Source organism: Tasmannia lanceolata, unplaced genomic scaffold (assembly GCF_043159265.1).
Source record: "Tasmannia lanceolata isolate RefF3 unplaced genomic scaffold, GAP_Taslan_0.1 ptg000002l, whole genome shotgun sequence".
NCBI classification, from domain to species: domain Eukaryota; kingdom Viridiplantae; phylum Streptophyta; class Magnoliopsida; order Canellales; family Winteraceae; genus Tasmannia; species Tasmannia lanceolata.
This window is the reverse complement of record NW_027518679.1, coordinates 29246772-29261972: the sequence shown is the minus strand read 5'-3', so window position 1 is coordinate 29261972 and position 15201 is coordinate 29246772. Positions and strand designations below refer to the sequence as shown.

Genomic DNA, 15201 nt, shown 5'->3' with positions numbered 1-15201 from the left:
CTGGGTCGCCCTTTTTTAAAAAAAAATTTACCTGATCATGCTTGTCTTGGAGACAGCAGCTGAACAAGAATGAGGAAGTCGTGGGAGTATTTTTATAGTGATATAATACTAAGTGTTTTATATCCATGTATATCTAGACCTTTTTGGCATATGATATTCCAATTATGCAATGCTTATTTTCTGGGGCAGTTTTCATTTGAATTTTCAGCAGATTTATGCTTGTTTCATTTTGAGGAGATCTTAATACTTGCTTAACTAGCACAGTTGAAGGGCAATTTGAATTAGAGGGTAAAGTTGATATGAAAGGCGCTCGTAGTTGTCTTTAATTTGATACGCTCGTTTGAATCTAATGTCAATTTAGTTTTCTTTACTCTCTAACTTATGTTTAATATATTGACGAGTTCGATCATTCACAATATTACTTCTGCTCAGTTCTGCTCAAGGTTTCAAGTTGTGGTTTCTCTATGCGTTTCGGTCATGATGGAAATGGAAATATGTCTGTTTTATTAGTTCTGCTCAACGGTTTTTAGGTCTCAGTTTTTGTATGTGTTTTGATCATGATGGAAATGGGAATATGTCAGTTTCAGGTGAAAATTTCGATGAAAATTTTGTACAATTTCAAAAACATATGGAAGCATATGCAAATAATTGATATTTAGGATAAACTTCACGAAGTGCTAGAATAAGCACAAATACACACTAAAAACCACACACACACACAACAGTTTAAAAACATTGAACACATAGTGAAATGCACGGTTCCACCACCTGATCCCACTGAGACTTCAATGGAATACCCCTCCAACCATGTAGTAGGAGTACAGATTATGAACATGCTAAAAATCCACAGCCAGCACAATCACACATATACTACATATAAAGGAAAAGGAATTCTCAATAAACCTTATAAACGTCCACATTCATCACAACCTGAAAAAGGATTTCTCCTTTCATAAAGCATTAAAAAGAGGAAAGGGAATGGTGTATTACCTCCGAGAATCTGATCGAGCATGAGCAATGTGATCGCGAGCAAGCCAATAGAATCCAATATAAAACAACAATAACCTATCATTAAGTAAAAAAACACTTGGTAGAAAAATAAAGATGATTGCTATTTGAAAGGTGAACAGAAGAGACAAAAAATAGAAAAAAATAAAAGCATAAGACCAATTCTAACCATAACAGGAAAATCGGTAAAAGGAAACGCAGATTTCCAAGTCTACAACTTAAAATATCCAAGAGTTTTACGGCACTGAGAATTGTCTCACATCCTCGAGGTTACGCAGATTATATCAAGCTGGAAATCTCTGGCTCGAGCACCAAAGAGCCAAATCAAAGTGAAACAAATAGAGAGCCTAAAATTAAAACGAACAATATATAATAGCCGAAGAAAATATACCTTCCCTTGTAGGGGTGTCAATTTTGGCTCGGGCTCGCAAGCTCGCTCGAGCTCGGCTCGAATCCTTAACGAGCCGAGCCGAGCCGGCTTGCCAGGCTCGTTAAGCTTAACGAGCCGAGCCTGATTTAGGCCAGGCTCGGCTCGGCTCGTATAAAATATAATATAATTTTTTCCGTAATTATAATAGTAATAAATATAATAGAGTAGGAAACAGTAGGAAACAGCTGTACATAATCATGACTTTTTTCTGTAATTGTCATAATTTTCAAACTTTTGTTCGCATTTTTTTAGTAATGGTCATAACTTGCCAACTTTTATTCGTAATTTTTCATTTAAAACTTTATTTTAGGTATTTTACTTTTTCCCCCCGTAATGATTACTTTTTTTTCTTTTTCCTTTTTGCTAGCCAGACAACTTTTTCTTTTTAAAATAACCAAACCAGTTTTTTCTTTTTGCTAGCGACCTTTGCGAGACATCTGTTTCTTTTTAAAATAGCAAACCAGCCAAGCTCGATAAGGCTCGCGAGCGGCTCGCGAGCCTAGCCGAGCCTGGTTCGAGCCCGAGCCGAGCCCGAGCCTAACCTTTTAGCTTAACGAGCCGAGCCGAGCCTAGCCAAGCTCGGCTTGGCTCGTTTACACCCCTATTCCCTTGCCATTCAATCTTCTGGAATGCCTTTTATCTCATCTTGTACAATGTCATCTTTTTATATGACCTTTAATGAATCATCTGGTAAAAAAAAATCTTTTTATAGGACTCTCAAGGCCCTGCTCTTCCGATCCATTAAGAACAAAGCTAAAACACACTTAAGCTATATCCCAGTAATAACTGTGAGGCATTCAAATGCTTAAAATGTATCAGTTTAAAAAATCATCAGCCATTCAGCACATATGTGCAGGAAACAATGAGCCGAACCTGACAGGTCCGCCATTCTAGAACACATCTTTGGCAAATCTACCAACACAGATTAAGCCTCTAAACATAATATATCATGCCTACCTCAATGAGGCTGATGTGGGGAATGTTTAAGGCCACTGCTGGGCCCCGGCAGTTCTTCCGAAGGAAAGAATAGGCAACATCAATAACAAACTTCTTTAAAAATGAGGAATTCTTCCTAGCTTTTATATACGAGTGTCCCATCACATACGCAACTCCAGCATGCTTAGCCTCCACAAGTTCCATGAGCTCTTCTTTCACTTGTGGGTCCATGTATTCTTCATGGGTCAGCTGGAACCGCACCTGCCTCCTCCGGCTATCAGAGGGAGACTCTTGCTCATATAAGGACTGCAAACTCTGTAGTGTTGCCGATTTGCTACTCTGAACAGTGGTATCTTCACCATAACCATTTTCAGAGGCTTCTGACATTACCAACATTGAGCCAAACCTCTCCGAAGTTCGCACCACTGCCATTCGGCCATCAACGGACCCCACATTGCTACTTGAATTTATCTCCTGAGCTTCCATCTGAATAAATTCGGCAATGCTCGTCATTAGCTGATTTTCAAAGTGGTCATCATCTTTCCGTACATCTTTGTAGCCGTATCTAACAATGCACCGGTACATCCGATAGGATTTTGGGCCAATCCGGCCAATAAGGTAACGCTCATCTGTTGACACATATGGGACCGGAACGGACTTCACACAAACAAAGACAAGCACCTGATGGAAAGCTGGAAGGTTGGTAACAAAGTGAGAGAAAATGGCAGGTACTCCGGTGACCAGATCTGTGTAGATGAGGCCAATTCCCGGTACTCGAACAATTCCAAGGCTGGGGCCAAGCGTGAGGATCCATTTCATGGATACCTTGTTTTGTAGGTCGAAAAGGTACTTGCGGCATGTGCCATAGTGCCAAATGTACATAACAACCATGAAAATGCTGGCTAGGACAATGGGAGCCCATCCCCCTTGAGAAACTTTCATGATTGACGCCGATAGATAGAGGGCCTCAATTGATCCGAAGAACAAGAGGAACATGAGGGAGAATAAAAAGTTCTGCTGCCATACGAAGATGATAACCAATGCCATCAACCATGTAGTTACGAACATTACAGTGATAACCGCAATTCCTGGAAAAAAAGAAAGAAATACAGCTCTTAAGAGTGATGATGTGTAATTCCTTGGTTAGCATAGGTGCATAATGCATAAATAGATGTTTTCCCATCCTATGTCACAAATATTGTTCTCGAGAATTTCTCAGCATGGGAAAATCTCCGGATATAATTAATTTTTTAATTTTTTTCAGGTTTATATTTGTAAAAAAACGATAAAATAAAATTATTTAAAAATATTTAAACATATACAATTTAAGAAAAAAATGTAAAATAAAATATCGGATAATATCATCATATTATTGTGATAATTTATGATAAAAATGAAAATATCACTATATTTTGAAAATCTCAGGATTATTTCTGGATTTTGTCGTTTTATCAAAATGTCGCAATAAAAAGGCAATATTTTGAAAATATTGAAGATATTTGTGACATAGTTCCCATCTATAAATAGGCAAATGAATGAAACCACCTTGAATTTCAGAAGTTACAACTTACAACTGATTAAGCTAATGGGAAAGTCATAATCTAATGAAAGAATGAAGAAAAATTACCATAAGCATTTCCTATAAGAGTTGTGTCTCGAAAACCAATTGTGACAGCGAGGCAGAGAACCATAAGAATCCAATTTATTTCCGGGATGTAGATCTGACCATGAATCCACCTTGATGTGTGGACAACCTTGACACGTGGAAAGCAACCCAATGCGTGACACTGCTTGATAATCGAAAATGTCGCTGATATAACAGACTGACTGGCAACAATGGATGCTAGAGTCGCCATCACAAAAACTGGCCAAAACATAGGTTCTACAAAATAACAATAAGGTAAGTAAAACGTACACAAAAGTGATATGTATAGGTACACCTATTTTAAGTGTTTATGGAACTTACCGGGCACAGATTTGTAGAAGCTAAAAGAGATGTCAGAGAAGTTCTTAGAAAGATATGCTGCCTGCCCCATGTATTGTAGTACTAGACAAGGGTAAATGACACAAGAAAATGCAACCTACATAAAACTAGAAAGTTTAGTGTTTGACTTGTTCTGCCGATATTATGTATTTAGAGGAACAAAACAAACGACTGACTTGAACTGTTGTCAGCTGACACAAGCAACAAGGCAAAGAAGATAAACTACATTTATTCTTAAATTTTGAAATACTCTCATAAATGACCATCTTGAACTGATTGATACATAGTATGCCTAATCATATATGTGTGATCTACGTAACTATTATTCAATCATTTTTTTTTTTAAATTGACAATTTCATTGATACTATGAAGATTACATGGGGACCAGGGGTCCCTACTTGCATTACATAGAATCAATTAAGGGTGGCCAGGGGCATACTCCTAGGCCAGTAAAAAACCAAAAGAAATGATCTTCTGGGTCAACTGCTACAGTGAGGTCTACACTTCCATGCGCTGCCACCATGCCGAATAACTATTTCACTTCCCTTTCGAATTCTTCATCTACTATCGCAGCCGAGAGTGCCTTCACCATTCCCCCTTCCTTTCCTTTACATTGCCCAATGGTCTCAATTGAATCGAATCCTACAAAAAGTGCCATATTTGTGGGCCCCATCAAGTCATACGTGTGACCTGCCACGTCACATAGACTTCTCCACCATTTTCAATTTTCAAAAATACCGCTCAAAGGCCTGAAGCTATTGTACGCCCCTAACCGTGCACGATAGCTAACCCATCGAATTCGATCTTCGGCGGCATCCACCTTGTACCCCCGCCCGTCCCAGGGGATTCCCATTAAACCACCAAGCCAAAAACCCTAGTCTAACCCTAGAGACCACCATTGTTCACCCTAACATTCTTCCTCTTCATTTCCACCAAACCCTAAATCCCTAACCCTACCCTACCTTCCGCCTAACCCTAGTCTTACCTCCTTCTTCAACCACTACCTCTCCAGGCACTGCCTTCCACTACTCCAGCTAACTACCTGCAACCCAAAACACATATCCTAACCTAAACCCCGGCCCTTCTAGCCCCAACCTTACACCTCGATCAAATCCATCTTTTATCCCCCAATCTTCAAATGACAACCCCAATGCAATCTCCGGCTACCCATCGCCTCCGCCACTCAACATAGCCCCCAGATCTGGCGATTCACGGCTTCCCAAAGCCCTTTGCCGGTCATCCACCGCACCATTTCTGACATCCAGCATGCCTTCCGTGTTTCACGAGGGAAAATGGGGTTTGGAATAACCGGTCGTCTCAATACCGTCGTACGCATTCTCCATCATACCTTTTCTCCACCATCACCTCCACATCCAACCTCCTCCTTTTTTCCCCCGAATCTGGCCACCCTTTTTCATACTCCTGCCATGTCCACCACTTCCGACGACTTAGCAGCCCACTTTCTCCATCCACCCTACCTAGTTCCGATCCTTTCCCCACTCGGACCCAGATCCGGCCATTCCGTACCTCCAGCCACCATTGCTACATCCCCTGCGAGATCTGCCCAACTCCGGGCATCATCCGGCAACCAACACCTCCCTTGCCCATCAGGGGGAGAGAGAGAGACAGAGAGAGATCAGAAAGTAGGAGAGATGGATCTAAGAGAATGAGAGACCAGAGAGATAGAAAGAGGGGGGATCAGAAAAACCAGAAAGAGAGAGATCATGGAGAGAGCAGAAAAATGAAAGAAAATGAGATAGGGGGAGAGACAGAGAGATCAGGAAAGGAGAGAGGGAGAGAGAGAGAGATCGGAGAGAGAGACCAGCAAGAGAGAGGGAGAAAAAACTCTAAAAAGGAGAGAGAGAGAGAGAGAGAGAGAGAGAGAGATGAAATCGCCTCCCTCCCTAGGGTTTCCATCGACCTAGGGAGGGAGCACATGAAAGAGCTATCCTTCCCCTGGAGTTCAGAACTTTTCCACCCGAAATGAAAGACTTTTTGCCCCGAACTCGCACGACCCTTCCTCAACAATTATTATAACAAAGGCAAACGACTATTATTCAATCATTCTCAAATTCGATTACTATATATTGAGAGATTGAGTATTTTTAAATTGAAAACATGCCTATTATATTCACAAGTGCTCAAACTCAAATTATCTTGCATATGTTATGAGAGTGATTGGTATAAATTAGAAAATTTTCATTTAGATTAAAACATGAGATTAAGTGAAAATCTAAAAAGAGGAAAGCAAAGAGCTCAAGGGAAAAAATGATAGAGAAGACATGGGTGATATTCAGTTGGGTGATATTCAGTTATTTATGTATGATAGCAGTGGGTCTCATCTAAATGAATCCAATGATGGCATGTATTTCTGATGTCATAAAAAATGCATTATCGTGAGAAAAGTTGGAGCGTAATGCACAATTGACAAGCAATATAAGCATGTCTGTATGTAGCTTTGCGCTGAGAAAACCATTGACATCAACAATGCGGATATAGATAGCCTTGCGTACCCTTATGGAGGCATTACTGAAGTGACCAAGGTCAGCAAACATAGCTTCAGAACCTGTGGGTGGTAGAAGTTTACATGAGATAATCACAAATGGAGATGGCATACCAACATTGCAAACTCTAAGGAAGGGTTGATAAAATCCAACTTCCTCATTCACCTGTAATACACAGAAGTATCCCACCAAGAGAAATCCAACCATCTTTTCCTGTATCCTTAAAGAACTTGTAAATGTAATAGGGAGAAAGGGCATGGTATATTCTGGGATTCCAGAGAACGATATTGTATATGCCAATTGTGGCAATGCATAAGAGCCAGATGATAACAATGGGTGCAAACATGAAGGCTACCCTGTGAGTACCAAAGTGTTGCAAAGCAAAGAGTCCAATCAATACCGTGCAAGCAATAATTAGCACGCCACCTGTGTTTTAGTAGAACCAATAATTAATCTACAAATATATGAGCTGACTCTACTAGAATATGAGAAGAAACAGAATGACATGAAAAATAATTAAAGTTGAGGGTTAAATTCCAGCCTACCTTCCAAAAGAAAAAAGAAAGAAAAAGAAAATAGACAAGAGTTCGTCGGTAGAGGTAAAGAAACAGATGAGTGTTAAGTTTTCTTTTTTTTTAATGGTTGAAAATTTTCTTAAAAGAAGAGGACCGAGATGCTCAAATACAAGCAACGGAAAAGATGAAACAATAGAGAGACACTGATAATCACACTACAAGCAAACGAGAAAAAGACAAAGAGTCAAGGCGGAAGAAACTCGAACTGCTCTAAAGCCTCCAAACGAACCCCATCCTTCGCAAGTTTATCTACCACCCCATTAGTATATCTTCTGATATGGCAAAAGGAGATTCTCGAGTTTCCCTCATCATCAACAGATGAGTGTTAACATGTTGATGACTTCAAACAAGATAGAAATCAAGAGGTCCAAGAATTTCAAACCAACAAGTATGAACACCGGAGATTGTTTTCCCTATGCATAACTGGTTAACTAACTATTGGACCTTTTTCTCAAAATAAAGATTTCATTTGATCTGCTAAAAGCTACAACTCTCATTCAGGTAGAGGAAAGTGCATATAAAGTGAACTAGCTCTTCTAGAGCCTTAAGAATCTGTCCAGCTAATTTTGGATCAATCTCACCGATCCGGCTACGATATATTTCCACTTTGGCAGTGTTCTGATCCTTGACCCTGCACTCTCCCATTAAGAAAGAGAATCTTACTCCAGATCTAATATTTCATTTATGAATATGAATGTGATCTCACGCCAGATAGAACGAAGTGGTTTAGAAACTTCATTTCTTTAAGATAACAGTATTTCACCTGTTGGACCAGAGCATGTCTTGATGATATCCCCCTTCTAAACACCCCACCTAGGCCCGGGTTACCTCTCTTCTATCAAAGTTCACTTTTAGGGGCCATTTGGATACGCGGATTTTAGAATCTTGTATTTCCTTAAAATCCTGGATGGGAGACAAGAAGGAGACCGTTCGCTTCACTTTTCTTTAGAATCTTGGATTTTAAGTAAGAAATCCAGGTCTTAGAAATCTCTTCCCCATCCTGAGATTTCTAAAACCTGGAAACATGGGATGATCTCCTACTCTTGTTGACGGAAAGAAGGGAAAGAAATTAGAAAACGCCTGCTGGTCTCCTTCTCTCGTCTCCCATCTACAATTTTGAGGAAATCCACGATTCTAAAATCCGCATATCCAAACGGCCCCTTAGAGTGTCACGAGGCAATGTCCCTTAGAGTGACTCTCTAACGACCGTATCCAAACAGCCCCTTAGAGTGTTAGTAGGCAATGTACATCTGGGAGCTGCTCTCGATCATGATCCTCTGTCGTATATCATCCCCCTCCATTTCCTAAGAATATCAATTTGGTCATAATTGTAGCCCCAAAAAGGATCCATGAAACCCATTGATCGAACCAAAGAAATTTTAATATCTATTATGATGTTTACAATGGATCTCTTCTTAGCTTTTGAATATCCTATTGTTCCTTTCCTTCCAAATTTGCAAATAATAGCAAATGGAACCACCCTCCACCTTTATGCTTCCCACTTCTACATATGTCTAGTAATGATGATTGGAATGCCCAAGAGACTTCAAAGCAAGATAACATTCTGCCCCACAAGCTAAAAGAAGCAGAATAGTGAATGAATAAATTAGATAGGAATTCATCTTCATATGTCAAAGAGAGCACCTACTTGGAAAGGAGAAACGTTTACTCATGAGCATATCATTGGTGTTGATATTCTCGACAATAGTTGTTCAACAAAGCGCTTCTACTTGTGGTGGAACCAGTGCCTTCCAAACACAAGAAAGTAGAGACACAAACCCTCCAATTATGTGACTAATGAAAATGTTGATAAAAAAATCCTTTAGAATCCTGAGACTAAATTCTCCTGTAGGGTTCTATGGACGATACATTAACTTTATCAAGGATAGTAATGAGGAAACGGATCCGGTCAGGTTCTTTCTCTTTTATATTACTCCCTAAACACTAGGGACCAAACACTTCTACCCCCTGCCACTCATAGCATTCTTTAATACTTGACACTATGGTTCACTAGATGGTAAAGGCTCACAAAAAGTATGGCCAAGATTTGACAGTCCAACCACCCAAAGATTTTCCCAGAAATGTATCTTGATGCGCCCCCCTCCCCAATCGACCCCCGATCAAGATCGAATGACCCGGAACATGGTTCTTTTGCAACACGGATCACTAAAAATGGCAATTCAGGTCGCACGACCAGAACATGGTTTGTTTGCAACCCAGATAGCTTAAAATGGCGACCCACAAGAGAGAATGAGATATATGCATGTCAACATACGCTCTAACACACACACACACACAGATCAACAGGGGTTTTTCCCTTCAACAGCGGATATCATGCCTTTTCTATTGTCATGCTCTTGAAATTTTGACATTTACGTTGTTCAACCTCACCAAACTTGTTGGTTGATTATTATGATTTTGTATTCTTTCCTTATAAAGTTCACTTTAATTGACATTTTTCACTAATTTCTAATCCCCTTATGCCATGCTCTTTTTTATATATTGGGAATATATTTTTAGTCCAAATCACACACACACACACACAGTTACGTGCCTAATTGCCCGTAACACAAATAAACAAAACAAAAGAGAGAAAAGAGGGGGAGAGAGGTTGAGAGAGGCAACCGGACCTCCTAACGGCTCAATTCTAGAGGAGCCATGACTCTCCAAAACAAAGTTTCTTTTGCTGCTGTAGAATTCTTCTCTGCTTCCTTTCATTGAAAATACAAAAGTTAAATACAAACACATGACACTTGAAAACTACCACAAATGACTCCACTACATAACCTAATACCACTACTTAGTAACCGCACACCACTACCACAATAACCCCACATTACATCACAATACATAATAACTACACACAACTAAGACCACTAATATGTACATATCATTCCTTCCCCCTTAAAACAACCTTGTCCTCAAGGTTGAATTTGTTGGAGAAAATATTTATTCCACCGGGATCCCAAATCTTAATGGTCACGATCAATTTAACCTCGCCTTCAAAATTCACTGCAATCAAACTCAAACAGAAATATGATATTTCAGGACACCGCATTAAAATAATGGAGTGATCGAATGGTTGGAAATCATCAATAAGATTCTTGGTAGAACGATCAACAAAACTATCTTTGTCGCCATCAAATCTCGAACTTTTCTCTACACGAGCAATAGCTTTCTCAAATTTCAACTTTTGATCTTCTTTTCGCATTTCTTTGATCTCTTTGCTGATTTTTTCCAAGCCTTCCGTGATTCGCCGGTGTTCCTCCATCATTTTCAAAAACTTGATTTTAATTTGCGGGAAATCATCGCGTAGGGATTCCAAAAGCTTTGACGGCGCAGCCATAGCACAAGATCTACGGATCTACCGCTCTGATACCAAATGTTAGGTACCTTACCGATACGCCAAAAGCTCCAAAGCTGATGGAACGCGTTAGGCAAGGCCCTTTAAACCTGTCCCATACCAGGCTGGGTCCCACCGAGTCCCATACCTAGGCGGATTGAAGTATTTTATTTAATTTTTCGAGCTTGAGGACAAGGTCGTTTGCAAGGGGGAAGGAATGATACGTATATGTATGGTGTATAGGAGGTAGTTGCGAGGTAGTTAATGTAGGGATTTGCATTTTAGGTTTGTGGGTATGTGTTTTAGAGTCATGGGTGTTAGTTTTTATTATGTGTCATGTTAGTGGTAAGTGGGTTGATGATGTGGCAATCTCATTATGCTTGTATTTAAGTTTATGTATTTCAATGTAATGAAGGAGAAGAAAAATTTACAGCAAAGGAGACTTTGTTTAGGAGAGTCATGGTTCCTCTTGATTTGAACCATTAGGAGGTCTGGTTGCCTCGAATCAACCATTCCCCCATCTCTTTCTATCTTTTTTCTTTGTTTAATTCTGTTACGGCCATTCAGGCATGTAACACACACACACACACACACACACACACACACACACACACACACACACACACACATATTAAGGATTTAAGGTACCATGGCAACCCGATTTAGCGCTCCAAATCGACCCGCAGCCCCAAATAGTGGACCAGCTAAGCCTACCTTCATCATTCCGCATACCGGGCTACTATCGTACCCAGTACCTGATCCCATTTCACATACCAGAATAAACCATATTCCAAGTAACATTGGGCTTAACTTTCAAATGTTGAAAGAAAAGCTACAGATTTTTCAGGATAAACATAGGTGAGAAAAATGTGAGAAAAATCTCTAGGCTGATTATTTACACGTCTGGGTTATAATTATAATTTGAGTTTTGCAAGTGAAACAGCATTCTTATTCCTAGTTTGGAGCGTAGTGTTAGACAATCGGATTTAATTAAAAATTATTCCAGGTAAGACCAACAACATCCGAGAAAGCAAAAGTTACCATCATGTAATTGCTTGACTTGAACTTGCAGACCCGAGATGGATGATAAAACTGCAACGCACCAAAGCTCAAAGTTCAGAAAGTGTGATATGGAAACAATGAACTGCACCAAAAGCTATCAGAATGTGTACTATGGAAACAACGAAGTGCACAACAAACTATGCACAGTTAAAAGCAAACACCCAATTGAGTGTGCTTCACTAGATTATGACAGTCAAAATGGAAATATTGGGAAGGTGAAAATAAAGTATTCTTACCAGAAATTGATGGTGTGAGAACACCATCGCCTATGACCATGCAAGCACCGAATAAAACTATAAGAAGTAAGGAAGTTCTCAGCCGTTTATGTTTTTCAAGAAACCTTTTCAATGGAGAGGGACCTATATTCCGAGCAAAGTGTCCATTTCCATAATATGTAGATAGCTCCTCATCAGCTGCTTGCTGATTAGGAAGCAAACTGAGTTTTGCATGTCTACAAAGGAGGGAGTACAAAGCAAACGTTCCTCCTGTACACGATCCCAATAATCACTTTATAACCCAGAAAAAGAAAACTATAGCACAATAAAAGGCTTATAGCACTTACCTTCACCATTATCATCTGCACTCAAGATGATAGTAATATACTTGAATAACGGAATCAGTGTGAAAGTCCAAAATATCAAGGAAAGAACACCAAATATTGAATCTTTGCTTTGATACTGTTGCAACCTTCCAGCAAATGTACTTTTGTAAACATAAAGCGGTGATGTACTCAAGTCACCATATACTATGCCAAAACTCTGATATGCTAAAAGCAGAACATGCTTAGTACTCTTCCAGTGACCCTGCATGAACAGAAGACCAATAAATACTCAATAAAAAATAATGAACACCTGAGACCAGATGCTTTAGACATCTTTAAAAAATACACGAAAGAAGTTGAAAACAAATTAGGTAGACAACTTAAAATACTTGAAACAGATACAGGTGGTGAATATGTTCACAACAATTCTGAATACTGTTCAGAACAATTCAATGAATTCAGCAGAGAATGCGGAACAACACTCCAAACAACAATAATTTATACACTAGAACAAAACAGTATAGCTGAAAGATGAAACAGAACCCTAATGGATATGGTTAGGCGTGAGGCTTTATCAACAGCCATGTATACACTAAACAGAGTTCAAACTTTTGGGGCTAGGCTTTATCAACAGCCATGTATATACTAAACAGAGTTTCAACGGAAATCAAAAAAGTGATACCATATGAACTCTCGAGAGGTTTTAAACCATATATAAAAACTTAAAAGTTTGGGGATCTGACGCTCATGTGTTAGTACTAAGTCAAAACATAGATAAAGTGAGTAGTAAAACTACTAAATGCACATTCATAGGATATCCTGAGAATTTTAAGGGTTATAGATTTGTGATTCATCATGATGAAGGGTCACTAGGAGTAGTCGAGAGATAGAGACTCACTTCTTAAAAGAATCCTTAGATACATGAAATCCTAGAAAGTCAATAGAGTCAATTGAAATAACTAAAGAAAACAATGCAGTCGGTAATGAAACTAAAACTCCCTTGAGTATACTTCGAACTAAAAACCTAGGGTTCAAAAAGTTAGATAACCCTCATTAATGTTAATCGATTTTATACTTTCTTAAATGAAAGTGAAATTGATGACTCTTCATCTTATTGAGAAGCTCTAGAATAACCCAAGTCAGACAAATAGGAGGAAGCTATTAAAGAAGAATTAAACTCCATTGAGAAAAATCAGGTATGAGAGTTAGTAGATAAACCTAAAGAAGAAAAATAGAAAGGCTATACGTTGTACATAGGCATTTAACTGAAAATTCAAACCAGATGGATCAACAGAGAAGCACAAAGCAAGATTAGTAGCAAAGGGATTTACATAAACAGAAGGATTTGATTATGAAGAAACATACTCTCATGTAGCCAAATTTACACCCACAAGGATAATTATGTCAGTAGTGGCATAGTGGCATACCATGATTTGAAGGTTTTCCAAATGAATGTTAAAACAATATTCTTAAATAGAGAACTTAATGAAGAAATTTATATGATCTAGTCTGGAAGACGTGAAATTGAGGGACAAGAAAATAAAATCTATAAGCTTCATTATAGGAAAAATTCCTAATGCAAGATCGTGGGGTCATTTGCCCTCAATCAGATAGCCGAGGCAAATGGACAAATAACCTTCGTCGTATGACAAATTTCCATCACTCTTTGCACACACGTACATTATGCATGGTTTTACCTCTATATGAATTTATATTTTACCCAAAAAAAAAAAAAGTCATCAATCATTTACGCCATCACATCCATGTGAACAAACATTAATGGATGAATGGTGTCAATGTTCTGCCACATCAGTTGGTAACTTGGCATGGGGACATCGTTAGGTAGGGTCCGCCAAAAAATGATAGCATATGATATAGTGACAGGGTGGGAGATGTAACGGGTATAAATGGTTTGCACTAGTAAACACTCTAAAAACATCATGAAGTATATTTATTTAATTTTATAGTATATAATTTTATTTTTTATTTTTTTGGGTTTTCAAGTATATTTATTTCACTCAATCATGATCACTCTCTTTGTATGAACAAAACAATGAATGTGCAATGCTAATCAAACCCAACATAAAAATACTAATTCAAATCAAACTACGTGTAGATTAAACAGATAAAAATCATTGAAAAGAAAAACCCAAAACCCTAATTTCATTATTTACCTGTTCTTCCCTGGATTGGGATTCAGAAACCCTTTATTTAATTTTATAGTATATAATTATTATTTTCATTAATTTTTTTGGGTTTTCAAGTATATTTATTTCACTCAATCATCATCACTCTCTTTGTATGAACAAAACAATAAATGTGCAATACTAATCAAACCCTACACAAAAACCCAACATAAAAATACTGATTCAAATCAAACTACGTGAAGATTAAACAGATAAAAATCATTCAAAAGAAAAAACCCAAAACCCTAATTTCATTATTTACCTGTTCTTCCCTGGATTGGGATTCAGAAACCCTAGATTCTCTATCCATGACAGCTAGGAGGAGATTCTTACGTATAACAAGTTAATGCAGAAGGTAGATAAATATTGGCATTGAAAGATCTTTGAAAAAGGAGGGAAAAGTAAGGTGAAATCAGAAAAAAGGGTTTTTTTTTTTGTTTGTTTGAAAACGTTACAACGAGGAAGAAATAGTCAAGGGCGATGGAATAGGACATTTTGGTTATATAGTTGTCAGAGAAAGAAAGGGAGGAAGAAGGGTCTTTTGGTCATTTTCCGACTATGAGTAATTTGAATGAATATCCACGTGTATGAAATGAAGGGATTTGCTAGGGTCCATCCCAAAAGGCATTTC

At 38.5% G+C, this 15201-nt stretch overlaps 1 protein-coding gene across 1 annotated transcript; it reads right to left on the bottom strand.

The window, feature by feature from the left end:
* Positions 1-2212: 2212 nt before the first annotated feature.
* Positions 2213-15026, bottom strand: LOC143857135 (potassium transporter 7-like). Its single transcript, XM_077367484.1, has 9 exons — positions 14833-15026; positions 12406-12646; positions 12080-12328; positions 11823-11873; positions 7029-7289; positions 6873-6925; positions 4341-4455; positions 4002-4256; positions 2213-3462 (listed from the first exon to the last, which is right to left on the bottom strand). Exons 1-9 carry the CDS (start codon positions 14878-14880, stop codon positions 2372-2374), a joined length of 2364 nt encoding a protein of 787 aa, XP_077223599.1. The 5' UTR covers positions 14881-15026; the 3' UTR covers positions 2213-2371.
* Positions 15027-15201: the final 175 nt, after the last annotated feature.

Excerpts from the sequence above, each read along its gene's own strand:
- LOC143857135 (XM_077367484.1), bottom strand. The coding sequence starts at position 14,880 with ATGGATAGAGAATCTAGGGTTTCTGAATCCCAATCCAGGGAAGAACAG. Across the intron at positions 11,874-12,079 it reads TCTCACACCATCAATTTCTG|TTTTATCATCCATCTCGGGT; the intron begins GTAAGAATACTT and ends GGTGCGTTGCAG. Across the intron at positions 4,257-4,340 it reads CTTCTACAAATCTGTGCCCG|AACCTATGTTTTGGCCAGTT; the intron begins GTAAGTTCCATA and ends GTTATTTTGTAG.